The 27821-nt window shown below is 43.8% G+C and overlaps 4 protein-coding genes across 4 annotated transcripts in view; 2 read left to right on the top strand and 2 right to left on the bottom strand.

Annotated features, from left to right (window-relative positions):
• Positions 1-138: 138 nt before the first annotated feature.
• Positions 139-8560, bottom strand: LOC117902445 (protein real-time). Its single transcript, XM_034813837.1, has 6 exons — positions 8085-8560; positions 2645-3580; positions 2330-2588; positions 2144-2262; positions 1198-1528; positions 139-1130 (listed from the first exon to the last, which is right to left on the bottom strand). The coding sequence occupies exons 1-6, from the start codon at positions 8145-8147 to the stop codon at positions 850-852; spliced, it is 1989 nt and encodes a 662-aa protein (XP_034669728.1). The 5' UTR covers positions 8148-8560; the 3' UTR covers positions 139-849.
• Positions 8561-9558: 998 nt separating this feature from the next.
• LOC117902442 lies at positions 9559-12809 on the top strand. Its single transcript, XM_034813833.1, has 5 exons — positions 9559-9947; positions 10038-11477; positions 11550-11831; positions 11892-12024; positions 12093-12809. The coding sequence occupies exons 1-5, from the start codon at positions 9594-9596 to the stop codon at positions 12257-12259; spliced, it is 2376 nt and encodes a 791-aa protein (XP_034669724.1). The 5' UTR covers positions 9559-9593; the 3' UTR covers positions 12260-12809.
• A 126-nt stretch (positions 12810-12935) lies between these two features.
• On the bottom strand, positions 12936-14590 carry LOC117902448 (cyclin-K). Its single transcript, XM_034813843.1, has one exon. It carries the CDS (start codon positions 14343-14345, stop codon positions 13038-13040), a length of 1308 nt encoding a protein of 435 aa, XP_034669734.1. The 5' UTR covers positions 14346-14590; the 3' UTR covers positions 12936-13037.
• Positions 14591-15857: 1267 nt separating this feature from the next.
• LOC117902440 (serine-rich adhesin for platelets) overlaps positions 15858-27821 on the top strand; it is a 74286-nt gene continuing 62322 nt past the window's right edge. The window contains exon 1 of the mRNA XM_034813823.1: positions 15858-16469. The gene's annotated coding sequence lies outside the window, so the exon portion shown is untranslated. The remainder of the gene's footprint in view (positions 16470-27821) is intronic.

Here is a 27821-nt window from a genome sequence, read left to right as displayed (position 1 = left end):
TGTTTATTAAAATCATTTTTGAAATCCTCTAAACGGCACATTTTTGACAATTTTGGCTCCCCCACAAATAATTAAACTATTTAGGTAACACGTAGTCGTTAGTCATTGATTAGATAGATTGTTTTTCTTTTGTTTCTTGTAAATCTCATAATTTCTGTTGCATTCGATATAAAAAGCATTATAAAATGCAGCCTGCAGCTACCGGCTGCCGCCCTACCGCAAAATGTTTACGTAAACTCCAAGTTTAAATTTCGCAGTTAAGCTGCTAATTATAATATAATATACGTATAATATATATACTTGCTAAAATATATACTAATTGACGAATTGGGTGTTTGTTAGTTTTGCCAATGAAATGAATGTTGTGTGTGATATATTAAAATTTCCAATCCTCCTTTTCGGATTACAACCGTACGTATGAGAGTCACAGAATTTCTTCAGCAGCTTTTTTTGTTGGCCTTAATGCTAATCAAAGTTTTGAGTTGTATTCGTGATTATATTAGATAGAATCGTAATTGCGGGGACATCAAGGAAACAGGCTACAAAAATGTTTTGTGCTAAATATAATTTAAAAAGAACCGAAACTAAACATTTTCCTAAGTTAACTAATGTTTAAATATAAACTTAACTATAGTAGAGATTGCAGCAGGTGTGGTGTGGTGTCCGTTAAAAGAATATATCGGGTGTGTCGTACAGATTGAGGCTCTTCTCCATTAGCGTACCTGACAGCAGGTCCGCCGCCTCCATGGGCACCTCGAGCGGTGACGGTCGTGCAGCAGCTGCAGCACCAGAAACACCAGCAGCACCCCTAGCTGTTGTGCCCCGTCCACCCTCACCATACGTCTCATATCATCGACTCTGCACCGAGCTGGCCGCCGACGAGTTGGAGGAAAATGCCGACTGCAGGCTGGTCATCGAGCCCTTGTAGTTGATCGAGCTGAGTACCTCATAGAAGAGGTTCAGTTGGGCACCCGACGGACTGAACCAGTGCATTAGATAGCTATCGTTGTGGTGCATCACATGCGAGCCCTGCACACTCTCCTTGTGCCGACAGACGAGCGTTGGCTCCTCCCGGAAGTAGTTGACACCCTCGACAAAGTCCTGCAGATCAAAGTAGGAAACAGCATCATCTGTGGGAAAGGATATTACAATGTGAACTCCTTCAAGGGGGGAAAAAGAAAGGAGATTTACTCTTACCATTTTTCTGTGGCAGCTCTTGGGTGACTCGATATAACGTAAAGTGCAAATCATTGCGCATCACATCAAAGTCCCACGTGAGCACACTCTTGGGATCCTCGTTACGGATGAGCAGCTCGTGGCTAAAGCCCGCCTTGAGGTCCACACTCTTGTACAGATTCTGATGGTCATGCTGATGGGCTGCCGACAAACGCTTCATGGGTGCCACAGCCACTGGAGCCAATGCCGAGCCACTGGCAGGCGAAACAATTGTCACATCATCATCATGATCCTCCAGGGAATTCATCTTGTAGAGCGTCTTTGGCACCAGTCCGCCCTCGTGTATCATGGTCTGGGGATACAAATTTGAAATGTTTAACTTATGCGAGTTCATGGAAGCTGAAAGAAAGATCTAACTTTGGCTAGAAGTAAGCGTAAAACAGAGACACAGGAGACACGGACATGAGGACATGGCTTGTGGCGGATGTCAATGCTAAGCAGCAGCGGCAGCGGCAGCGGCAGCGACGGCGCATTTATGGACTTGGCACAAAAAAACACAACAAAAGAACAACAAAGACGACAAAAGGAAAGACCAACACACAAAGAGGAGTGTAAAACAGAACGATGGACAAAAGGCATAAACTGTGTGTGTGTGTGTGTGGGACATGAGACATGACATCGCAAATAGAGAGCGCAACGAGAAAGAGTAATTGTTGTAGGGAGCTGCTTACACAACCGCATTTGGATAAATAACAATGCGTAAAATATTTCTGACTGACTTGCTCCACATGCGACACAGGCTGCAGTTTAACCGCAGAGCCGCAAAAGAGGCAATAAAATGTTGAACAAATCAAATGTAAAATGGAATCAAAAATACTTTCATATGTATCTACAACTGCCATCCAATAAAAACTGACTGCAAACTACTACAAATCGAGTGGAATGAGGATGGATCCTCTACACTCACCTTGCAGGGTCCACCCAGAAAATCTGGCACTATCTCCTCGTCAATGTACTGGGCCAGACCGTCGGTCATGTGTGCACAATCGGGGCCATAGAACAGGAACTTTGAGCGTGTGTGTTCATCTGTAGAGCAGGAAACGATTAAAAGTCATTGACACTGGCAGAGGAAGAGAAACCCCTAGCCACTCACCAATGAATGCGCTCACAATGGTCCAGGCAATGGGAAACACTCGAGGCGCTCGCACCACCAGCACTCGGCCCATGGTCTCTGGATAATTGCGCTCCACGGTCTCGATGATGTACAGCAAAGCCTTGATGCCGGGACGCCACAAATGGCGCATGGACAGACCCTCCAGATCCACCAGCAGCGACCAATTCAAGACAGGCTTATCTAAGCGCTCGGCAGATTCGTTGATCTTCTGTATGCCCTCCTCGCAAATGTGTAGGGCCTAATAGAGAAGATATTTACACGGGTTCCAAAGCTTAATTCGGATACCAAACATACCAACTTTAGTAGCCCCTCCATGCCCAGACTCTTGAGCAAACCCTTGACATCCATGTGACCCAGACGCAGTATATAAATGGGTCTACCATCCTTGTCTTGATGGTGCCAACCGCCTGGGAAGTGCTCCACCACCACCGCTGGCTTGGTGTACTCCTCGAGGAGAGCATCAATGCGATGCTCCTTGCGCCATTGCAGCGAATCGCGGAGCATGGCAAAGGCCTGGCTCACATGCCAGTCCCTGGCTGACAAGAAACGCAGGATGGTCTGATAACTGGGCACACGCTCCAGATCATCGACACCATCGAGCATTTTTCGCAGCTCCAGCAGCTTGGACTCTTGCATCGGTGACAGTTGGCCCAAATTGCGGGCTATAAAGTCGCCATCCAGCAGAATATCGTGATGTTGCTGCTGTTCCTTTTCGGGTGTGGGTGACTTGGGGGCATCGAGTGGCGGCACCCAACGCTCCACATGTGTGATGCCCTCCTCCTCCAGCTGACTGATGAAAAACTCAATAATCTCTTTGCCCTTGAGCGTTGTCTGTGTGTACTGCTTCATGCCCATCTTCTCCATGGAATGCTCGAACCCAAAAAAGTTCTTAATGTCCAGCGTGGCAGTCTGATCGAAGCACGTCCATTCGGCATTGTCCGGATGGGCGTAGTAGCGACACCGCTCGAAGATTTCAATGCGCGAGGAGAAGCTCTCGTTGACGGCCTCGATGCTCAGCGTGCGGGCGCTCATGTCCAGATAGTTGTGCTGCAGAAAGTACACAAAATCCACGCCAATCAGCTTCTTGAAGATGTAGGGCGCATCCACAGCCAGCTTGCAGCGACGGCTAGTGTTCCGCTTTGCCCCATTCTCCAGCGACTCATCCTTGATGATATCGCAGTCGAGGACAATGGGCATCTGTGGGCATTTGGGAAAGCGTCTCTCATAGGCCTGCAAAAACAGAGAGCGAGTGTGGATTGAGAGATGAGATTTGGATGGGTGTATATGAAACCACTCGAGGTTTTTTGAGACTAAGGGCAGGGATGGCTGCTCTATGGCTAAGGGCACAATGCCAATCGGCCTTGAACGTTGGCCAATTTATGAACATGAACTTGGCTAGGACTTTGGTCTCTGCTCCCCAGCCGCGACTCTTTCTCTTTGATACAAAACATTTGCTAAATATTTGCCAACAATTTCTACACTCACAATAAATGCTATTTTTGGTATACTCTTCGGGTTGTGGGTTTTTGCTCAATATTTTAAATTAAATTTCGGTTGAAAACGTTCATAATTTCATGCTTAATGCTTGCCATGTTTGAGCAGGTTTTGCACATGCTTTGAACTATTTTTAGTTGCTCCAATTAGCGGTAGAGCATCTATGGTTCGTGCTGCTTTTGGCCTAGTTTTGTTTGTGGCCCACCTTCCGCCCCACTCAAATGAGAGCTTCTTCAGCTTTATCTCGTCGGGTGGCATAAACAAATGAGCAAACTACGCCGCACTCAACACACGGCCATCTATGGGCTACACTGGGAAAAAAAAGAGGCGACTAATGGGACTATAAAGTGTGCGTTAGTACAACTGGTACAATATTTTATAAATCACAGTCTTTCTTCTAATTCTAGTCAATAACGAGAGGGGACGTGTGAGAAGCTTATTACGCGTCATATACGAAGTTCCAGAAAATTCTGTTTTATCTGCAAATCTATTAATGATTTTTTCCCACACTGATTTTTAAAAAAAGCATAGATATATTACTGAATCTACCTAATTCGGGGAATGTTTTCTTTACGTTGAAAAATGCTATCCAATTTTGCTCTGCCAATCTTCTCTCCACTGGAATTCCCATTAGATCATTTTCTTCTTTGAAAAGCCAAAATAGGGTGCTTATTGCACAAACAAAAAATTATCTGTGTACAAACTGTGCCACAAAGAATCGTTTGTATTTGTTTTTCCCCCTACCCTCTGTGCAATTTATAATAATTACCTAAAAAGCGCTGCTGTTAATTCTCACACGGAATGCCATGCCAGAAGTTCCAATCCCCAACACAAATTCCCTAATAAAAGTTTACAAATTATGCAGAACAGAGGAACTTCCAGGCAAACAATTGTGGAAGCAAAAGGCGCCACAGTGCTCAGGACATGGCCTGGGCCATACCCCACCATCAAGGCCATCTCTCCATGGTCGCGTGTCCTTTAAGATGCACTCGAAGGCTGACATTTTCCTCCGACTAGCAACGTTCGTAATTAAGCCGAACTTGTTTAATAATTAAAAAGTTCAAGGCAGATTGTGTGTCGCCACGGGACTGTGTGTCCGTGTCCGGTTCGGTAGGCTGTCTGGGAAAAAGCGAGGCCAGGACAACTTGTTATGTTCCGTTGGGCCCCCATCGATTGCTAAATTATTTAACTGTTGAAAACGTGTGAACAACCACATGAGCAATGATTTACGACCTCTGCATGGGGGTCTAAAGGTCTCGGGAACAAACGAGAAAGTCCAAGCAACAGTCCGGCGATCCCTTTCTCCCACCCACACACAGTCGCAATCCCTTTTATTAGGCTGCCCACGGATGGATGAGTTGTCCTTGTTCCCGTGGAGTCATGGCATATGCTAATTGGCCATTGAAAACTTTGTCGGTTCGTTGCTCGACTTTTACAGTGACTCAAAAAACAGACGGAGAGGTAGATGGCAGTGGGGAGTCAGTGGCACACGGGTTCTGCTTTTGTTTTCGCTTTTTTCAGCGGCTCCTATACTATATATAGAAAGTGTGCAAATTTACTTGGCACATGTGACGTAGTATCATCAAGCGTATACGTATTTTAACTTCTCTCTCTTCTCCCTCAGTGCCCCCGAGACACGACCCTACACGACTCGAAGCGACTCTCGAGAGCGTGTCGGTGGTGTCGTCGCTCTGAGCCAAATGTAAATTGATGATGACCTTGATCTACCGCCATCCACGAATGCATTTCAGCCAAATGACTATTACGTCAATAATGAAATATTAAAAAATTCTTTTTGCGTGTTTGTGGAAGTTGCAATGATGGGATAAATCTTCATAAACAAATAGTTGTTATACATAAGTTATTGCACTCATTTTTAAGACACACATGTAACTATAATTAGATGAATATGGATTGTTCCGTTCAGAGCAATAAATACATTTTTAGATAATCTTATGCCAATATGTATGTATACCAATTACTTGAGAAATTTTCTAAAATAAAGTGATTGTCAATGATAAATTTTTAGCTCCTGCCCAGCACCGATTCTTTTTCACCTAAACTCCCTCGAAGATGGGTGCAAAAGAGTAAACAGCTTTTCTTGACATTTAATATTATAATGCAGTATTTCCCAACTGCTTTTGCTTCGAAGCCGAATCAGCTTTGACACTTGATATTTATTTATTTTGAAAGTTCTGCTGGGGACTGGGGTGTGGAGCTCAAGTGAAAAGATATCCAATGTCTAGCCTTGGTATTGCCTCGTACCAGTTACCAAAGAGGAATTTACACTGTTTATTACGTTCATTGCGCCACCAAACATTAGTTGATTGTACAATTTAAACTATAATTTAACTCATATCATGAATTGGTGCAATCCCCAGTGTGCAAAAAAAAAACAACTGTCCAATCAGACACATACCTCGAACTGCCACACAAACACAGACAGGGACTGGAGGCACTTATGTACATACATACATTTCATCAAAACGTGACCACTCGTTCTATGGGTGATAGATGGGACAGGCAAATAGTTAGATAGTATAATGCGATTATTTACTGTTAAGCCAATTAGTTTCTTCCTTACTCGAATGGCAAATGGTATACAGTGGCAAGCCATTTATCTATGTTTCGAGTCAATGACTTTATGTTCTGGACTTTTGGACTCTATAGCAACTGCAGAGAGCAAAAAATATTATTCTTTTTTTAATAAATACTGATAATCAAATAGTTTCGCCAGCTGTGTTACAAGAGTCTTAATTAAATGGTGTGGGGTTTTTCCTCTGATAAGTTCTAGATAATAAATACTATAGGGAAAATGCGTCAACAAATATTCGGGGTTCGGCAGTGGTTTGCGTGAGATTTTATCAGAAAAAATATGTCTATGGAATATAAGCCAATATGATTGAATGTTCATAGACGCATATTAGCACAGTCTACACTGAATAACTCGACTGGGAGCTTATAAAAGCCATACAAAATCAAGTAAAACCTTAAAAGGCGGGTATCCAGCACCGTGGAAAAAAAATTCCTTCCAAACTTCATAAAAAACGAGAAGGGACGTGTGAGACACTTCTTACGCGTCACAACTTTTATACCCGGTACTCAGTGGGACATCTGTACCTTAGTGGTTTTTTTCAACTTTTAAATGTTCTACATATGTATGTATGGTATGTATGTCATCTACATCTACATCATTTCTCACGCCAAACATAAACTTTTACACCCTGAAACTGCTCTAAATAGTCCCTACTGAGGGCCCACTGTAACACTGCTGTATCTGACAGGCAGTACTGTTATCAGTTGTATGACCGACACACTAACAACACCCACACACACGCATGTACAGTAGATAGTATATAGTTTTTTGTGCTTTTATGGTGTCTCTTTTTCAGTGATTGTTAGTGTAGCAATGGGCCATAATCGCTTATTTCCTGTCTCAATTGTAAGTTTTGTCCCATTGTGTGAGAGACGAAAAGGCGGATCTTGCGAATGCAAAACACGAACATGAGCCTCTGGCACCCCCTTTCTATCTCTATCTCTTCATTCAATGGGACAGGCTTCCTCTGCTAACATTTTGCTCTCTGAGAGGTTTTTTGTATTTTTTGCAATTGCTTGTTACGAAAATAAGAAAGTGCCAGAAGTATCCGCTAAAACTGTGCATAGAAGGGCCAATTTTCCTGAATATGCAATGTAAGTGTGGTTTAATGTGTTGCCTCAAATAATTGTTACATTTATGGGAACAAATGATATGGTTAGGGTGTCAAAAGCTGCGGCCTTCAAAGCTATCCGTTTGTCTCCGCCTCCCACTCATCCTCCAGCATCTCACCCTTCCCCGCCTCACACTCATCTTTTGTTATGAGAGCGATTTCCCATTCATGAAACTACTACGGACAGAGAGCCAAATCAGAGATAGAGCGAGATGGCTAGACGTAGAGCGACTCTCTCTCTCTCTCTCTCTCTGGATGTGCAAGAGAGGGGGAAATTATGGCTGCCCAAGGTTAATTTTATTTATCTTCTGCATTGGTGCGAAAATTAAGGGAAATCCGAGTGCAAGAAGATTGCAATGAAAATCAATCAACAGCTGCTGCTCGCATAATTGAGAGTGTTGTAACCAGCATTATTCACGAGAAATATAAATAAAACAAACACATCTATAGAGGAGAAAAAGAAACACGGAAGAGACACGCCTACACGCCTGGTGTTGGTACTGGTTCTGGCTTGCTGCAAATAAGATACACACCTTCATCACCAGCTCAAAGGGATGTTTGTAGACCCGAACGGGGGACTGGAATTTCTGCACCATCTTGTTGTTCTTGTGGTCTCAATTTACACTTGACACTGGTTAAAAATCAATTTTCACTTATTGCACTTTTTCGTAATCGTATTCCGTGTTTTGTGGCGTGGGTGGGTGGATATGGATATCGCCTCCGTTAAACAGTATATTACTCTGTTTGCGAGTTAGTTGTACTTTCTCATGACACTTTCAAATGATTATTCACAGATCTATTTGAACACTGCTTAATCCGTTCTCTGGGTTGCTTGTGTTGTTGTTGATGTGTTCTTATGCACACACACAGGCCCAGCGTGTGTTTGGTTCGTTGTTGGTATGTTCTACTTTTGGTTTCACTCCAAACGGTCTGCAGATGATGCAAACCAAATGCAGACCAGTTGAATTTTGGAAGATTTGACGTTTCAAGCTGCAAAAATTTGTGAGAAAAGTGAAGGTGTCGACGCCATGTAAAGACGTCACAAAAATTTGCAGGGCTGCAAGGGATATTTCACCTGGCGATTTGAATACTCCATGATTAGTTTGTTTTTAATCGGTAAAATTTCAACCAATAAAATTGAGAAAGAGAAAACTATCGATAAATTACCTATCGAGAAAATACTGATATTTATTTGAAAAATAAAAACATTATTGTATTGATTCTCTTTTATTAATAGACATCCCGTCCTGTACGACCTCCATCATTTGAGGGACAGGATATGGCAAAATAACCGCCATCGGGATGTTGCCTTCACGTCCACATATACTCGCACGCATGGTAATAAATAGGAGCAGGAGCTCCCAACCATTGAGGAGGTCAATCCACCGGCCAATGGGCACGCCGTCCACATTCAAGAGTTGAAGACGATGTAGTGCGACGCAAGTTGGCCCTGGCTGGAACCCCAGTCAGCCTGAGGCATGTAAATAGTGTAAAGCTTGAGGTTTTCGGACAATCCCTAAGAATTAATATTCTGAACGTACAAATTCTGGATTATTAAAAAAAAACAAATCATGTCGCACAAGTTGACAGCCATCAAATTATTCAACTGTGTGCTGAGCATTTTAGTGAGCTTGACGGACTTCAGGGACTGGCACCTTAGGATTAGAATAAATGAACAGTTGCTGAGTTGTTGTTGATTTAAGATATCTTCCCATTTGATTTTAGCCCGCCAGATACTTTAATTCATAACGAAATTATTAATTTAAATACTTTTCCAACCTTTTTACGGGTTTTCAACTTTTAGCCAATGAGAAAATTCGAAATAAATTTAAAAAAAATAGGATGCTTTCACCAGGTGCGAGAAAGAACGGATTAGGTCAGCAGTTTTCTCTCTCTACTCATTTTTTCGTTTCACATCGATAGCACCATCGATACTATCGGGATTTTTCACACTCAATGGTGGAAACTATTGACGGTTGTTTTCCCAACCCTAGAAGCAGCGACAACAGAAGCGCAATCGATTGTTGGCTGCCATCCCTAGAATGGATTTTCGTGAAATAAATAAATTGAATTGGCGTTTAAATCTGAATAACAACAACAGCCTTGTCGAATACAGCAGTGCGGTGAACAAGTACACGACTTCCGATGTGCCGGACGAGCATCCAAAACTCCTTAGACAAATCGATTGTGCGACCGGGGCGACAATGGGCACGAAACAAAAACAGGCACCAACAACACCAGCCTCAGCCTCAGCCATAGGCGTCGAAGACGAGGGGTGCGGCGGTGGTGGTGGTGTCGCCGTGGGGACAGGGACTGGGACTGGGACTGGAGACTGCGCTGCAGCAGCAGCAGTAGCGGCTCTTCAAACAGAGGGCAGCGGCGTTGTCGGTGATAAGGCAAGTGCACTCTCGCTCACACTCCGTCGTGTATATGCAATTTTCAGTGACTTCTTACCCTCCCCTCTTCACAAACCCACACGCATACAGATTGGGGGCGCGGCCGCCTACTGCGCCTTGGATCTGGATGTGGCCGGCTATGGAATGGCAGCTGCAGCGGCTGCCTTATCGCCCACCGATGCGGCATTTGGCGGAGGCGGCGGCCTCAGCTCCAGCCGCACCTCAATGAACAACTCCACGGAGAACCTGAGCTATGCCAGTGACAACTTCTACGGCGACGATCTCATCCTGCTCGACGACGACGATGTGGAGGCGGAGGAGATATCCCTTAATTCTGATGACTGTGTGTACGCGTATCGCGGCGACGGTGCCGATTTTGACCTCTCGCTGGATGCCGCCGCCATGGGACGCGGCGGACGACACCATCTCGACTTTGGGCTGCCCGTGGGTATGCCAGATCTGCTCGGGGCCGATGATGAGACCGAGTTTCTGGAAATGGACTTTGAACCGGATCCCTCCTCGGAGCTGGAGTTTGCCAGCGGTGCCCAGGAGCTCGGCGGCCTGCCGCAGGCCAATCTGCTGCTCATGCAGCGCGACTACAGCCAGATGAGCGGCATGGGCATGGTCACGCCCACGCAGGGCAGGCAGCTGTACAGCTCTCCCATCGACGATTTCCCCCAGGAGGATGCCCTGCAGCAGCAGAAGCAGCGTCTGAACAAGAAGTTTGCACGGATTAGCCTCAATCTGGATCAGATCAAGGACGGCACTGGTAATGGCGTAGACATGGATTTGGATGAATTGATTGGCGGGGCAGAGGAGGAGGCGGGATGTCATGCTCATGTGGGCGGACAGCTGGCGGACACGGCCCTGGCCCAATCCCTGCCCAGCACACTATACACCGGCTCCAGCTTCAGTCGGAGCACCAGCGTTCCCAGCGATCATCCCGAACCGAAGCTGACGGGGGCCAAGCCCAAGCGACTGTCCAACTCCTCGTCGGTGATGTCCAAGAGCAGCTCGTCCTCGAAGTCGCGACGCTCCCAGCCGTCGGCCAGCTTCGATGAGCGCTGCTACAGTTGCACGGACTTTCGCGCGACTTCCGCCTCCTCCTGCCAGCAGCTGCCACTGCAGGGTGCGGATACGGTGGCGCCCATGCTGGTGGCTGCTGCCGCCGTGGTGGCCATGGCCGCCTCATCCTCGTCCATGGCCCACTTTGACTTGACGAGCAGCAACGAGGACAACTGTCTGGACTGCCTGGAGAAGGAGTTTCTGGCCAACACAATTGGCAAGGCCCTCGACATGAGCACCTGCCCCAAGTGCCGGCGACGCGTGGGCAGCAACAGGGGCAGCAGTCTCTCGCTCTACACCCGGGCGGAGCAGACGCGATGTCGCAGCGGTTCGCCAGGATACTTTGATGAGGCTGGTGGCCTGTTTGCCGGCTGGCACAGTGGTGCAGCTGGCGCCGGTCCCAGTCTGGGTCCCGCCTACAACCAAAGGTTTATTTCGTGTGATAATAATTTTGGCGGCGTGCAGGTGAGGCTGCTCTAAGGGAATCCTTTATCCTTTATACGGATTGTTCCTGAAATGCTTTCCTCGTTTTTGCAGCTGCTCAAGCAAAGCTTTTCGACTGAGCCGCTGGTGGCGCGTCTGTCCACAGGACAACTGTGCGATGAGGAGCATCTGGTGCAGGCGCTGGACAAGCTACACATTTCCTACGACAAATCCCTGCTGCACACATACTTTCAGCAGCTATCCAAGCCAGTCAGCAGCACTGGGAATCTGAAGCAGCTGCTGCTCCAAGCCTCCAAGCGGCAGTGCAACCATCGCAAGCTCAAAAAGCTGATCGAAATGGCCACCCAGCAGCAGCTTCACGTGCAATTTAAAAGGGTAAGCGAAGCATAAGCGAAGCTGCAACCATTTAATATCTCTGCTCCCATTTGTGCTTAGACAAACGATGGGGAAATCCCGACGGCTTTGGTACCCGTAAAGGTGTCGGACATTTTGGATTCCTGGGCACGCCATCGAGATCTCTCTGTCTTGCGGCAATTGGATGCGCGTTTCCATCGAGCCAATGTGCTGGGTGAGCATAAACAAGGGGTGCCATTTGCCGACAGCTCGTATTAACCTTTGTTTCTCTTGTGTAAACAGGAAAAGTTGGTCAAATTGTGCGCCAGGCGGCTGCAGCATCGTTTGCAGCAGCCGCTGCTGCCGCCACCTCAACCTCCACTTCGGCGACGCGGCGTGCCCTGCCCGAGTTGCTGATGATACCGCAGTATTATGATAGTGGAGAGCTGACATTAACGCGCAAATGTTAAGAGCAAGGACAAGCACATTCATCCACACAGAAGCAGAGAACCCCCACACACTAAAACTGATAATTGTATGCTTATCTGCGTTCTATGTCGTCACCAATTGAGAAGAAACGAAAAACCCCCCATGGAGAGAGAAGTAACTTGAGGCAGAGAATCCCTACCCCAGCCCCTCCATGTTTAGTGTGTACTTAAAAAACAAGAAGAGATACGGATGTAAACGCAACGCGTTGCGTCTCACACTTTAATCGTTAATCGAGTTTTGCAATATCGAATATAGTTACGGTACCAGTACAAGTAACCCACGCCCTCGCCCTCGCCCATTATCTATGTATATGCCACCACACGCCCACTAAAACGTATATACATATATCACCCGTATACATATATACATAATATATACATACATATGCATACACACAATACGTACATACACCATTATGTATAACTCGTACATAGCTTAGCTTGTATACTGACAAACCAACAAGGAAACAAAAGAAATCTGAATAAACTCTAAGTAGGAAAGTAAAGTCTCAGACACACACCAGGCACAGCTACACGGAGAGGATCGTTCAGTCAGAAACTCGTCCTGCTGCTGCTGCTAATGCTCCTGCTCGTGCTCTTGCTCCCTCCTCCCTCGACTCGACTCCACTCCGATTTGATGTGTGAAACGGTGAGATTGTTTTTGTTTTTAATAAAATTACGCTTTATTAATTATTAATATGTTTAAACAGTACTTTCAAGCCACTTCCTCCACTCCACTCCCCCCCATTGTTCTTTGTGTCTATTGGTATCGCTGCTGTGACTGTCGCCCGCCCGCGTTGTAATAGCCACCGCCTGGTCCCCCCGGTGCACCCATATTCGGGGGCATTGGTGGTGGCGGTGCAACGGCGGCATTATAATGCGTGGGCGGCGGCTGCTGGACGTTCCATGCCGCTGCGGCATACTGTGGCATAGGCACTACGGGTGGCGGAGGAGGCGGTGGCGCATGGTACATGTGATAGTTGCCCGGTCCTCCTCCTCCTCCTGCACCAGTCGGCGCTGGTGCCAGCGGCATTTGCTGCTGCTGCTGCACCAGTGGCAGCGCATCGTTGTTGCTGTTATTCATGCCACTGCTGCTGCTGCTGCTGAGGGCGGAGGGAACGGCATTGGCAAGCGATTTGATGCTCTGTATGTTGTTGAGGTCCAAATGGTTGCCATTGCCACTGCTGCTGTTTATGGGTAGCGGTGGTGGTGGCTGCTGCTGGGCAGGTGCTCCGCCTCCTCCTCCTCCTCCACTGGGATTCATGGGCTTCACAATTGTGGGACTGTCGGCGCGACTGGGTGGCTTCTGGGGCGGACTGTTGGGTAGCTGGGCCTCCTTCTGTGTGGACTGGTACAGATCCAGCACCTGGTGGCATATATCCTCCAGTATCTCCATCGTCACGTCCGACACGAACATGTCCCACCAGCGCTGATGCTGCGGCTGCCGACCCTCCCAGTCCTGGACCGTAAATTTGCTCAGTTTGCTGGCCAGATGGATGAGCGCAACGGCTATGATCTCCGGCTCCCACTGAAGACAGACGACCGTACTGAGGGAGTCGTTCACGAAATTCCATGCCATTTGGACCATCTTCTGGAGCTTCTGCTGGTCGCCCTTGAAGCACTTGGCGTACTTCAGGAGGAACGTGTACGGGTGCTCCACCTGCAGGTCGAACTTGATTGTCTGCAACAGTATGCGCTCCAGTGTCATTACCTCCTCCTTGGGATCGTCCCCGAACGAGTAGAAGTAGCTGTCGTTGAGGATGCCGCGGGCGGTTTTGATAATGTCGCGACACTTTTTGGGCGTCTCCTCCACCTTGCCGGCGAAGAAGAGGCAGCAGCAGGCGGTGACGTAGCGTGGAAAGCTGCGGAACGAGTGGAACATGTAGAAGCGATGGAAGTACACCACTCCGGTGGCCATCGTGTTGTGGCCGAGTCCCATCTTGGTGCCGCACTCCATGATGAAGCGGGCGCCCTCCTTGCGGTAGCGTCGCTCATTTTCAAACGTGATCCCATCCAGAATCGACGGTGTCTCTCGCAGTTCCTTTTTGTCATAATACCAGCAAGGCATCGCTCTTTTCCGGCTCCTGGGATGGTGTGGTGGTGTGGTGCGGTGTGTGTTGCTTTCAGTGCTAGGGATGGTACTGTGGCGCTCTGCACGACTCGTGCATGGCAGGGCAACTTGTCTTGCACTTTACTCAAATTTACTACTTTCTAACTTAATAATTTTGATATTATTTTTAACTAAACGTACAATTGTTTTAATACGTGGAAAATTATGTCTCCCTTTTAATCTTTGGCTGGCAACCCTAGCGGCGAGTGTTGGTAAACTGTGCAAAGTGGCCTTGCGCGATGTATGCGAACGGGCGCCGATACGTGTATCGTATTTAAAGTGAGGTAAGCGGCATTCAATTCTTTACATAATCATACTCAATGGTATTTAGTAATAAATAATAAACGTATGTAGACAGTTTTTATTAGTTTTTGTACCTATAACTACTTTTTGTTTAAGATTCCCAATTGCTTAGAAGTTTGGCGGCAACTAATCGATAGTTAGATGCACTCTTCTATCGATACCTATTACCTATTTCGTGGAGTTTGCGTTAATTAATTGTTTTGATGGCTTTTAACTATAGTTATCAACGTAATGGAGGTGTCCCAGTGGTCAAATGCTTGTCATTGCAGCCTCTGCAATTGCTGCTATCACAAATTACACACAAACTTCAATGCGGTAGCGAAATCCGAGCTGCGCCCGTCGCCGGGCTGCGAGCGGCACTTGTTGCTGCTCTCGTCCATGACCATGCTTCGACAGCAATTAGCAGCGACTGCAGCGCCTTGGCATAGTTGAGGTACGAAGAAACTATTTATAACAAGCCTTTCCAGTTGTACGTGTACGTCTCACTGCAAATTGCTCTTCGGCAGACATCCAATAATGCGGTCAACAGAGCGCGGATCTGACTGCGACTCGTTTGTGCCTGCAGCCAGCTAACAGGAGTTTTGGCCATGTGCCGGACGCTGCAACAACGACTCCCAACTGGAGTTGTTCCGCCCACTTTTGTCGCAGTGGGAAACATTTGTCTTCATTTTTGCATAACCACCAACGGCATGGCATGGCTTAAATTTGAATACAACTCTCGCGCGAGTGTTCCTTCAGGGAAAACGAGTTTCTATTTTCGACTTGAGGAAGTCTCTCAAGAGATGCCTGAGGGTGTGCGCTGCAGACAGATAAGGAGTCTGAGATTTATAGTTCCCTTTAGTTATGTACACATGCAAGTCGGATCGGCTGCAGCAGAAGCCAACAACAATGTTATTAACCTTGGCAAATCTGTGTATGTGTGTGCAGAGCTTCCTTTTGGTGGCTTCTTTTGGCCAAGAATTGTGCCGGGTCTGCAGAAGGCAGGCAGCCCAGCCTAACCAGTTTCTTTGTGTCTTTCATTCTTGGCTCCGGCTTGGATCGCGCGCTAGTGCTGCTCTCCAGCTCCGCTGCCTGCTGCCACTCTCTCGCGGCGCTCGCTCGGATAGTTTCCAATGTTTAAGACACGTTTGCAGCTTCGTTGCGCTTTGTTCAGTCACTTTTTGAACGTCGCCACTGCCAGACCAACAAGCGGAGATCGCGTAGCGCTCTCTTTTGGCCAATACCCGGGGCCCCCAAGTTAACAGTTGTGCACACATACACACACACACACACGTACACGCGTACATGTACTGAAATACCAAGCAACATCTCCAGCTTAATGCGCGTTCGCTTCGGGCTACGCTGCGGTCTTTTCCGCAAAGCAAAACAAAAAACAAAAAGTGGCTTTCAGTGTGCTATACTTTACTAAATAGAAGAAAAAGTGCTTGCCTAGGCAGAAATAATTGTTTCTTTTCATTAATAATACACTAAAAAAGCGAGTTAAATACAACAGCAACAAAATAGAGATAAATAAGCGTGCAGAAGTAAGAAAAATGCCTTGCAAAAATGTATAACCAAAAGATCGTGCAACTATAGCTCTGCGCTCTCTCTTGATATCGGTCCAGCTCCAGTACCAGCACCAGTACCAGTTCCTCTGTCCATCTTTCTTTCTGTGTATCTTCTACCCATCTTCATTATATCTCTACTGCATGCATTCCTTGGAATCATTCTATGTGGATTATCTTCAGTCGACAATTGGAATATTTTTTACGTTATACCTCAGTCTATAACGCTAAATAAGTGAGTAAATTACAAGAATAACTACATATATGTACATATGTATATGGTTAAGGTTTGGGATGATTCATTTCGGTTGGAATTTTACTGAAATATTGAACGATATCTCCAACGAGAAGCTTTTTCTAAGCTTCGATTTTATCTTGTGATGATTCACTACTTATGTTTATTATTTTTGTGTGTTCAGAAATAAGCAGTCGAGAGGCTATGTCAAGGCCATCGATAATATCCTCTGATGTTTCAGTTGGGTTTAAACATTCAAATTAAACATTAACCCAGCACTGCTAACCCATAAATTATCTCCCCTGTGATTTAATTCGGTTAGAACTTGAGGAATCCTAAACGATATATGCAACAAAGCTGTGAAATAGCATTTATCTCTAACTTGAATCAAACCTCCTCCCTTGAGGGAGTATTCAGTGCGAGTTGAACTCATATCTAAGCATAAGATTATCTGCTCTGTGATTCAGTTCGGTTTTGTGTTTTAGTATTCTTTACTGACTTTGATATGGCTCTGCCCGATACAGCGGTTTTAACTTAAATATCTGTTCCTAAATGGATTAGGCAGTATGCAATTCAAATATAACTTTGAGCGTGCAATAGATTACATGCAGGAACATTTCATTTCATCGTGAACTATTCTATAGAAAAATATAATAGAATCTGAAACTTTTAAAGGGTCTACTTTCTCTGCTCGATGCTTTAGTCTGACTAAACTCTAGTGGTCGAAATGGACTAAACTCTAGTACATTTCCCTTTATTGAATTCCATGACTGATCATCTCGGAAGTGCATTATTTCCGCCTTAGATGCCACCCTCTGATGATTAAGTTCGTTTTTTGAGTAAAATAGTTTCGTGCTTAGCTGTAGATGTGAATATTGTTTGATGTGGTTGTTGCTTGCTGTTTTGTGACTGTGATTTCTCATCGTCGCAGTCGCAGTCGCATTCGTCGTCGCCGTCGTCGTTGGGGGAGCCACAATTAAGTGCTAAGTGTATGACGATTAGATCATCCATGGGGCGCGTCAAACCGCTTAGCCAAGCTAATTCGAGTGTGTTGGCCCAGGCGTAAGCCAAGGCCATTAAGGCACATGGTGCGGTACTCTCTCCTTCTCTCGCTCTCCCTACCTGTTGCTAGCTCTCTCTCAGCGATGCAGAGCTAGAGCGAGAGTTGATTGAACCTGCCACAGCATCGAGGAGCAGCCATGTGGCATGCTGCAGCTGCTGTTGTTTGGGCTAACCAACAAAATTCAACGAAAAAGAGGCCTGTTGCCACGTTACGCGTCATAATTATAGGTTTATCTGAAGCCTTAAGCGGTTGTCTGTCTGGAGTTTGGGAATGTTTGAAAAATGATTGCAGAGAATCTTTAAGTTTCCTTTCTTTCCTTTACATTGGAATCATAGTTAGTTGCTTATGTGATTATTTCTCACAGTGTAGTGCAGCCTGCATTTAAATGAAATCTCTTTCGATCTTTGTCTCTGTTCATTTTTATTTCAAAGACAGCAAGCAGTCAGAATTGCCGCCCTAAGCTCCGACTTTCCCTTAAAATTACTCCACAATTACTGGGCTTATCGCATGATTATTTCTCACAGTGTAGCAGCGGTGCGGCAGGGCCCATTCCATTGTTATTTGTCTAAAACACAAGCCATGTAAATGTTGCAGCCAGCCGCTGAGTTGTTGAGTTTTCTCATTTTTCTATTTTTTTTTTTTGCACAATATGTTAACAATTTTGATTGGCAATGCTGTAGACAGCGGTGGTGGTGCTGGTGCGTGGTGTGGTGTGTGTTGTGCATTGTTTTAGGATCTGTTGCATGTTGCAAATTGCAGTTGCAATTGCAGCCGCAGCAGCAGTAGCAGTAGCAGCAGCACCAACCACCAACCGGCAGAGTCCCACGAAGCGTGAACAACTCCAAAGCGACTTCGAATGTGACGGTATGGGGACGGCGTTGAACTCAACCGAAATGGTTATGGCCGCATCAATATCTCTGCCGCTGCTGTTTCTCCTGTTTCTCCTGTTTTTCCGTTTTCTGTTGTTGTTGTTGTTGCTGTTGCTGTTGTTGCTGTTACCCCCCAAACATGTATTCTCTTCGTACATTACACATTCTTGGATGAATAGACCCACGGACCACGGAGACGTGCCCATAAATCACGCGTGTCTTGGCCATACTTTTCGACTTACTTTTGTGGTAGCACTTTGGGTCTGTCCACCACACACACATTCACATACGCACACCCATCAAAGAGTCAGCTACCTCTCTAGAGTGGTTTTGATGCCCATTAGAAGGGGTATGTGACGGGTTTAAAGCTTAGCGGCATTTTGGAGGCTGCAGCAAATATAATTTTGGCGTACAGACAATATTTCTCTTTGAGACATCAAGCTCTTCTTTACTATAATTATTTGGATAGATTTGATGTACATATCTAAACAATAACATTATTTTAGAATATTGTTGTTTGGCTGTGTTTTTTGTACATTTTCCTTTTTTTTTAAGTTTTTTCGAGACTTTTTATTACTAATTGTAAGTACAGGGTAATTCATAGTAGATTCTTCAAAGATCTGGTTCTTGTTTGGTGTTGTATTTCATGTTTTCATATTGATGGAAGTTGTTTTGGCCTTTTTGGGCTTTCCAGAGAAGTACACCCGTCTTCAGTAGTGATCTTCACAATGGTTTAGTAGCTAATCCTTTGGCTGCACAATTCAATGTTGGTGGACAGGTCCGTTTGTTATTATAAATGGTGGCTTTTGCAGCAGGTAGTTTTCTTTAATTTATTTGAACTTATAAACATTTAGTCTTGAATAAATAAATACATTATTGTGTGCCCTGGTCATTGAACTGTCACTCCAGGTGGTTAAATAATAATTAAATAATTATTAGATTAACTTTCCCATGTGACGAGTGATTTTCTTTTTAGTTTTGCTGTTTAAAACTCAACGGCTTTGGCCTCCAATTCATTTTAACTCTAAGTCAAAGATCTGCTTGCTTGATATATATCTATTTTTCATCATTCGCATGCCCATTCTCACTGCCATACGCAAATCTCTACCTCAAACAATGGACCTGTAAAACCCACAAGAAGTCAGCTAGAAGCAACACTCTTAAATGTGAGAAGATTCCATCCGAGCACAGCTTGAACATTTTAATTAGAATTTCCTAACCGGCAGTTAGGAAAAAATACATACATAAATAATATACATATACATATGTACATACATACATACATACATACATACATACATATGTATGTATGTACATTCTTTCAGACTTTAGCCTCAGCAGCAGAAAGACATTAAAATGTTATATTTTGGTTTGCTGCCTGCCAGTTTGTGGCCTTTCAATGAACTGCTGGCACTTTGTAGTATGCCAAAGTTGAGCTTCCATGCGGCTTTAAGATGGTTTATCAATTGTGGGGGCCAAGCTCCAGAAAGTTCATTAAGACCCCTAGCAAATGTCAGAGAGAAAAAGAGAGTGGCAACAGTCGGGGCGACACTTTCTACAGAGCAGAGCTCTCTGGGCAGGGCTTTGGATCGTGCGTGCCTTGCCTTCCGTCTTGATTCAGGTCAACGCGTATAGAAGTAGAAGAGGGAATTACAAAATGTATTTATATCTCTCTTTTTGGCCACAGGCCAAGCGATGACTGAGTCAAATAAAATTAAAAGAAAACATCGGTATCCTATTCCATAATTCCATTTCGATTCCAATGTAGCCTGAGGCATTGGTTCTTCCCCAATATCATCGAAGAAGTGCTCAAAGATTGATTGTTGCGATCAAGTGGGTCAGGCCAGCATTTGGTGCCCTTCTGTGGCCCCAATCTTCAGGTGAGAGGAAACGATCGCTAGGAACTTCACGCTGTGCCAGATAGTACTCGTAATTGGCTGTTTTTATTCCATGACATGAAAGTGTGACTTTGCAGATATTTTGTATGTTAATTATTTTGAAACCTTCAAATCATCAATGTACCTTTACGGGTCTTGTTATCGTTACCTCTTTCCGTAGTAATATCCCTAATTTGGGCCTTAATTAACATTTCTCAGCGTACGAAAACACATTTGCTAATCCAACATGCCAAATGTAAATGCAATTGAAATACTACAGCATTTTCAACGCCCCAAATTTGGGCCGCCGCTTGAACTAAACCAATTCGCTCCGGTCCACTCCACTCCACTCGACTCGACTCGAGTCCACTCCATGCCGCTTCAGTCCACACCTCTCTCGCGGGGCTGCGTGAAGGCCGAACCGGCTCTTGTGGCAGCTTTTTCTATACACACAGACACTCAGAGAGCTCCAGCCCCAGCCGCCGCATAATGACTAATAATGCCACCGATTTGCATGCTATAAGGCAACACATAGCCAACAGACAGACAGCCCAACAGGCCGAACAGCTTAACTATGTCTTGAGAAACTGAATTGAAACGAAACTGGTTTCCATTGCATTTCAGTTCATTTCATCGCAAAGTCTACTACGACGACCACCACTACGATTGAGAAACGTAAAACAATTGTTAAAAGCTTCTCTTCTCCCGGCAGATCCGGGCTAAAAGTGTGAAGGAATGTGCATAGCTCTCTGCCTTTAAGAATGGAAATGAGTTTGGGAATTCAAAAGGGAATTCATAAGTGGAAATGCTAATCCAACTTTAGGACTTAAGAATGGAAATTGTTTAAGATTGCGCGAATTGGAAAGGGAATTGCATTAATCAATTCACAAATTCTGACTAGAGTACAATCTTTGGGAACATGCTTGGGAGTCCCTGCTGTGACTGATTAAATAAAAAAAATATGGGGCTTTAATATTCACTGCATTAAAGGGAAAAAATCATTGATAACCCAATTATCTTAAAAAATATGACCCAGAATTCTTGGAATTACCTGAAAGCTAGATCAATACTTCATCAAACAATACAACTGCATTCCTAATTATAATTTAGAACCCAAAACCACAAAATTCTTTACAAAATTGTTCCTTTTGCTTTAATTTCCACCGACAAATTATTATTTGGCCAACTGAAAATTTCAACCAACTGCAAAAATTACCTTAAATCGATCTTGGCCGGCCAGCCCAGCCGCAGAAATCCAAATTACAAATGTAATGCCAACTAATTTATGTACCATTACAGTTTTGATTTCAGTTGCTGCAAAGAGCAGAAGAACTCCACTGAAAGTCTATGGTAATGGTTTTTGGTTAAGATTTGATTCGTTTTTAGAGTGGCCCCGGGCTAAATGTTCATCGGAGAGTTCATTCAACCAATGCGAGCGTTTGTTTTGAAATGTGTCAAATACATTTGGGAAACTTCCGCTCTGGAATTGGCCACACTTTTACAAAATCTTCTGATTATGGGGTGGTGTCTCCGCCTGTCTCTCAATCGCAAAATCATTTTGTTAATTTGCTGGCAATTATAATGCATTTGATTGAGACTCTTGCTCTTGTGATTGTGTTTGGCAGACAGACTTTCACCCATTCAACTAGAGGCAATGTATACAAATGACTTGGCTCCTTTTGCCATGTCGAATCGAAATGATATGAGTATTTCTCCTCTCGTGCCTCTTGTGTCACAGTCACAGTTTTGACACCTGGCTCTGAATGAGGGAATCTCTGTGTGTAGGTGTTTAACTTCGAACACGATCCGATTTCTTTCTTTGTTTGTGTTTGTGTTTTGTTAAGCTTCCTCTTTTGGGGACTATCTTGGCCTCAATTTGCATAATTTATGTAATTTCTGCTCAGCTTTTGTTTCCCCATAAATAAAACACACACATTTTTTGTTTGGTTATTTTTCTTCGTTTTTTACCCGGTACTCGAAGACTAAATAGGGTATATTGTATTTGTGGTAGAAAAATGTAGCACACAGAAGAAAGCGTTTCCGACCCTAAGAGACCTCAGAGCTAGGTCTGCCTAGCCGCTTGCAGTGTGCGTCGCTGGAGGAGGGTGGCGAGCATAAAGGGCGTGTTGGCGGGAAAAGTGATGGAGATGTAGAAAAATGTAAAATTGGAAAAAACACTTAGATACAGAAATGTATGCTGACTGAGTAAAGGGTATAAAACTTGTAACGCGTTCGAAGCGCCGCACACGTTCCTCCTCTTTTTTGTGTGTGTTTGTGGCTGTGTTTATCTAACAATTTGATGGTTAATTCCTAACAATTTTCATTAAATATTTGCGATATGAATTTATGAGCGGCATCACGTAGCGTTGAATGGAGCTGCACGAGCTTGAGATTTGTTGAATCTCTCGATTGAAATTTGAGACAATTATTAAGTGCTAAAGATATGGTATAATTTACAGCTTTTCTGATGGATAAATTATTATATGTGGTTGAGTTTCAATGATCAGTGGGAAAATGCGCAGTAAAATGTACGTTTTATGCATTTGATTTTATGATGTTTTTATTTATATTTATTTAACGCTTTTTTCTGTATCTCTCTTGGGTTTTTCTTGAACCAACAACTTTCTAATTTTTCAGAGCTATCTATCCGTTTTTACTGTTTTCCAATAATTATTGGATAGATGTTGGTTTATTACCCAATAATTCATTCGTAAATGAATGAGTATTTAAATTGTGAGAAGAACTCTTCCGATTTTTATTTACATACTGCAAACCAATTATTGCATATTATTATGTATGTTTTTCTTACTTTATAACTACTACGAATGGATCAAAATGTTTATCTTTTAGAATAGTTATTTTAATGCGTTAAAAATTATCTTTAAATATTTTATTCTACATTCTATGGAGCCATGGAGATCTCTACATTTCGTACTCTTCCCTTATGTTTCTGGACCCTCTCTTTATGGGTTAAAACTCTCTTTAATTGAAGATATTTTGCTGCCTAATCGCCTAACCGTTGAACAGTTCCCGCGTTCTGTTCTTAAACAAAGCCATTTCTATGTGCCTGCTTCCCAGGGCAACCGCTAAACACTTTAGAAGGTCGGCGACGAGTCGGTTTTTGCTGTTGTCACATTTTCTCCCCAAAGAAGTTGACAACAACTTAATTTCCAAAAAGCATTTTCTTATGACCTTGTTCCCACAAAACATGGCTGTGAGGCACAAAAAAAAAACCAAAACAGAAGAAAAACTTCAATCTAGAAACCACAGAGAGAGACATCAAGATTGGTCGGAGAGAGCAATACAAATTCAAATCAAAGTCTGAGCTTAATTTACGGTCTGTGGTAGAGGGAGAGAGGTTTCGTTTGATTTGTGCAACCGAGTCACGTACCAATGATCGCGCTACTCTGAGAGCTGCACCCACGTTCCTGAGACCTTCGTTCCCTCATGCCACTAAATCCTCATTTCCATTCCACAATCCCACCATTCCACCATTCTGCCTGAAGCCGTTGATTAAACGCCCACCTACTTTCGTCATTCCCCGTACATCTGTCTGTCTGCCTAAGTCATCTTATCATCTGGAACTGCAAGTTTGCCTGACTGTCGGCTATTCATTCACTCATTTGCTGGCATACGAGTGTATTCTTAAGTGGCACTTTGTTTGGTTGCCGGTGCTGCCTGTGCTGCTTGTGCTGTTGCTGCTGCGCATGCGCTGAGGCGTGTCCAGTTCTCATCTTGAATGCAGACGCGTCATTCTATCTCTCATTCCCGTTTTCAATCATCTTTTTTTCTGGCTGTTGTGCCACTTCCCTGCGAATTTGGCACATACTCGAGTCGAGTCTAGTCCAGTCGTCTCTCGAGACACTCTTGCAGTGTCGCAATAAAAGAAACAAAGATACTTTGTTTTTTCTTTTGCCTGTTTTACTGCCTCTCTACACGCCCTCTTGGTAGCTCTCCTTTCTCTATTGCTGCTGCGGTTCTACAAGTAATATTTTTTTACTCGTATTTAATTGCTTTTTTTTCATATTTATACCCGGTACTCGAAGAGTAAATAGGGTATATTGTATTTGTGCGGATAACGGTTGTATGTAACGCACAGAAGGAAACGTTTCCGACCCCATAAAGTATATATATTCTTGATCAGCATCAATAGCCGAGTCTATGTCTGTCTGTCTGTCTGTCCGTCTGTCCGTCTGTCCGTCTGTCCGTCTGTCCGTCCGTCCGTCTGTCCGTCTTGTTTGTCGGCTAGTTCTCAGAGACTATAAGAGCTAGAGCCACCAAATTTTGGCACCAGACTGCTGTATGCTCACACTGAAACCAGTGTATTTCAAAAATGAGCCCCGCCCCCTTCCGCCCCCGCAAAAGGGCGAAAACCTCCCAAATCTACAATTTTGAAGATAACAGAAAACTAAAAACGCCATTCCGTAGGGAATGACCATATCTATCAGATCACCAAAATGGGATCCGATTGGATCATTATTATAGCCACAATGAAGAAATTAATTTTCAGTGGCCAAACCCACCCTGTCCCGCAGCTTATAGCAAAACACTGGCCGTCTGCCGCTGGCTCTGCCTCTGCCGCTGGCTCTGCCGCTGTCTCTGCCTCTGCCGCTGGCTCTGCCTCTGCCGTGAGTCTGCAGTGTGTGTCTATAGGGGAGGGTGGCGAGCTAAAGGAGCGTGTTGGCGTGAGTAGTGTTGTTGATGTAGATGGAAGATGAAGAAAAAATGTAAAATTTGACAAAACACCGCTAAGTTGCAGATGTAGTACTGAGTGCCGGGTATAAAAGTTGTGACGCGTAAGAAGCGTCTCACACGTCCCTTCTCGTTTTATAATGGAAATCGCATGCATAAATGTGTTGGAAACGGTGGGAAGGTATGAAGAAATGTTGATAAATAAATTATGGAAAATATTAAAGTATATATAGAATTTGTAATCAGACTTTGGAATGAATAAAAAAGTTTGGTAACTTAAAATACAGTTTGAAAATAATATCTGTATCTGTATTTGTATGTATTGAAAAAGAGCTTCCTAAATTATGTGAAATGCCTTACAAATGTTTATAAACAATCATCAATTAGCCTTGCTCTCCATTGCAGCCTCAGAAAATGTGTGTTTGGGAGGGAATTCATATAAAAGCAGATATTTCTGGCTGCAAAAATAAAATAGAATTTCACAGATAATTGAGTTAACATTGGATTATAGTTCCATTCGTTTACAGAACATAGTATACAAAGCGATTCAATTATACCCGGTACTCGAAGAGTAAATAGGGTATATTGTATTTGTGTACAAAGTGGATAAATGCAACGCAGAGAAGAAAACGTTTCCGACACCACAAAGTATATATATTCTTGATCAGCATCAATAGCCAGGTCGATATTGCCACGTCTGGACAGACAGACGTCCGTCTGTCCGTCTTGTTGAGCGCCTGGATCTCAGAAACTTTAAAAGCTAGAGCCACCCAATTTTGCATCCAGATGGCTATATGCTCACACTGTCACAAGTGTTTTTCAAACATGAGCCCCGCCCCCGCAAATCTCGAAAATCTGCTGTATTCACAATTATGAAGATAAAAGAGAACGCCATTCGGTAGGGAATGACCATATCTATCAGATCACCGAATTGGGTGTATTCCATTATTTTGTATTCCACCCCGTGCAGCATTTTTTTTTTTTGCACATTCTCTCTCTGTCTGCTTTGGGTAGTGTGTGGCTCTAGGCGGGGGGGACGAGCTAAAAAAACGTGTTGGCGTAAGAATGATGTAGATGTAGATGACAGATGCAGAAAAAATGTAAAATTTAGAAAATAACCACTAAGGTATAGATGTACTGCTAAGTACCCGGTATAAAAATTGTGACGCTTAAGAAGCTTCTCAGAAGTCCCTTCTCTGAGGTTTAATTTAATTTTTTTTTTGCCGATATAAAGCTAGTTGCAACCACATGTTGCAAACACTCTCAAACTTCGAAAATTCAGAACCAGTCTAATAACACTGAAGTGTGTTCCATTCTATGATTTCTAAGCTATAAGCTCGGAGCATCGAACATTCCTAAAAAATAAAGTTTAATTTAGATGGACTTTATGGCTATTATATCATTCCTCCCGTCAAATCCAACCATTTACAGAATCATAACCGATTGACACCTGTAAAATCATAACAATCCCACCTTCAACTTTGAAAATTCTTTACAAAAATGTTTATTAAAACGCATTAAAACTTGTTCTCTGGCAGAAATATAATACAAAGCCATACAAAAAGATGACTTAAAGTCACAAACACAAATATACATACAAACATATGTGTACGTTTGTTTAACACAATGTGTTTATAGATCGACTGCAAAATTGGAATTTTTGCATAATGACGACGATGCCTCCCCACGTTGAGTTCGAGTGACTTTATAAACACAAATCGAGCGCGACAATCGATTCGAATCTGACAGCAAGTTTTGCGGTTTTCCCACGAACTTTTGTTGATGTTTGCCCAAGTGATTTAGCGTTTCGTAGAGAGATCTCTATGTTTCTCTGTCTAAAATGTCACCACATACACTGCGAAAAATACTTTGGTTCTCAAGTCGGAGTTGGCTCACTTCTCGCAAAGCCGTTCATTCGATAAAACAGGAATCGAAAATATTTAGACACGCAGGAAAATGCAAAAACTAAGAATGTTAGCAAATTATTAGAACAAAACCCAGTGCCGGGCAAAGGAGAAAAATATTACACCAAGCTACAAAATTGAGAAAGGTTAGGAAAGTACGGTCTACCTATCTCTTAAGGGAGTTGGTCTATAAATTGTATATAACTAATTAACCTAATAAAACATTAATAAAAAAATAACATATTAAAGAATCATTAAAGAAATTATTAAAAAACTATTCCACACTCTTTTTATACCCGGTATAGGGTACATTGTATTTTTACACAGACAAAAATTATTGTTTTGTTTCTCATTCTTTCTCGCTCGTACACTCTGCCTCATGCAGTGTGCGTCACTGAGGGACGGTGGCGCGCTAAAAGAGCGTGTTGGCGTGAGAAGTGATGTAGATGTAGATGACATAAGTAGAAACGAAAAGGGACGTGTGAGACGCTTCTTACGCGTCACAACTTTTATACCCGGTACTCAGTAGTACAGCTGTACCTTAGTGGTTTTCTTTTAGATCGCCCCATTCCCCTAGAATGGGCCAGGTTTAGCCACTGGAAATAATTTTCTTCATCCAAATTCAGTGATCTTATAGATATGGTCATTCCCTACAAAATGGCGTTTTCTAGTTAGTTTAGTTTAGTTTTCTTTTATCTTCAAAATTGTGGGTACAGCTGATTTTTTCCCTTTGCGGAGTCGGAAGGGAGCGGGGTGAAATTGAAATACTAAATTAAGTACTATGTACGCTCATAAGGACGGAGACATGGCTATATCCACTCGGCTATTGATGCTGATCAAGAATATATATACTTTATGTGGTCGGAAACGTTTCCTTCTGTGCGTTACATACATATGTATATCGAATTGACCCTACAAATACAAAATTTATTTATTTATTTTTACTC

Source organism: Drosophila subobscura, chromosome U (assembly GCF_008121235.1).
Source record: "Drosophila subobscura isolate 14011-0131.10 chromosome U, UCBerk_Dsub_1.0, whole genome shotgun sequence".
Lineage (NCBI taxonomy): Eukaryota > Metazoa > Arthropoda > Insecta > Diptera > Drosophilidae > Drosophila > Drosophila subobscura.
The sequence above is the reverse complement of the archived record's forward strand: the minus strand, read 5'-3'. Positions and strand labels throughout refer to the sequence as shown.

Bases quoted from the DNA above. Each gene is read 5' to 3' on its own strand.
- LOC117902442 (XM_034813833.1), top strand. From the start codon at position 9,594: ATGGATTTTCGTGAAATAAATAAATTGAATTGGCGTTTAAATCTGAAT. The intron at 11,478-11,549 runs GTGAGGCTGCTC...TCGTTTTTGCAG, and splicing joins ATAATTTTGGCGGCGTGCAG to CTGCTCAAGCAAAGCTTTTC. The intron at 12,025-12,092 runs GTGAGCATAAAC...TTGTGTAAACAG, and splicing joins CCATCGAGCCAATGTGCTGG to GAAAAGTTGGTCAAATTGTG.
- LOC117902445 (XM_034813837.1), bottom strand. From the start codon at position 8,147: ATGGTGCAGAAATTCCAGTCCCCCGTTCGGGTCTACAAACATCCCTTT. The intron at 2,263-2,329 runs GTGAGTGGCTAG...CCTGCTCTACAG, and splicing joins CATTGTGAGCGCATTCATTG to ATGAACACACACGCTCAAAG. The intron at 1,529-2,143 runs GTGAGTGTAGAG...TTGTATCCCCAG, and splicing joins TTCTGGGTGGACCCTGCAAG to ACCATGATACACGAGGGCGG.
- LOC117902448 (XM_034813843.1), bottom strand. From the start codon at position 14,345: ATGCCTTGCTGGTATTATGACAAAAAGGAACTGCGAGAGACACCGTCG.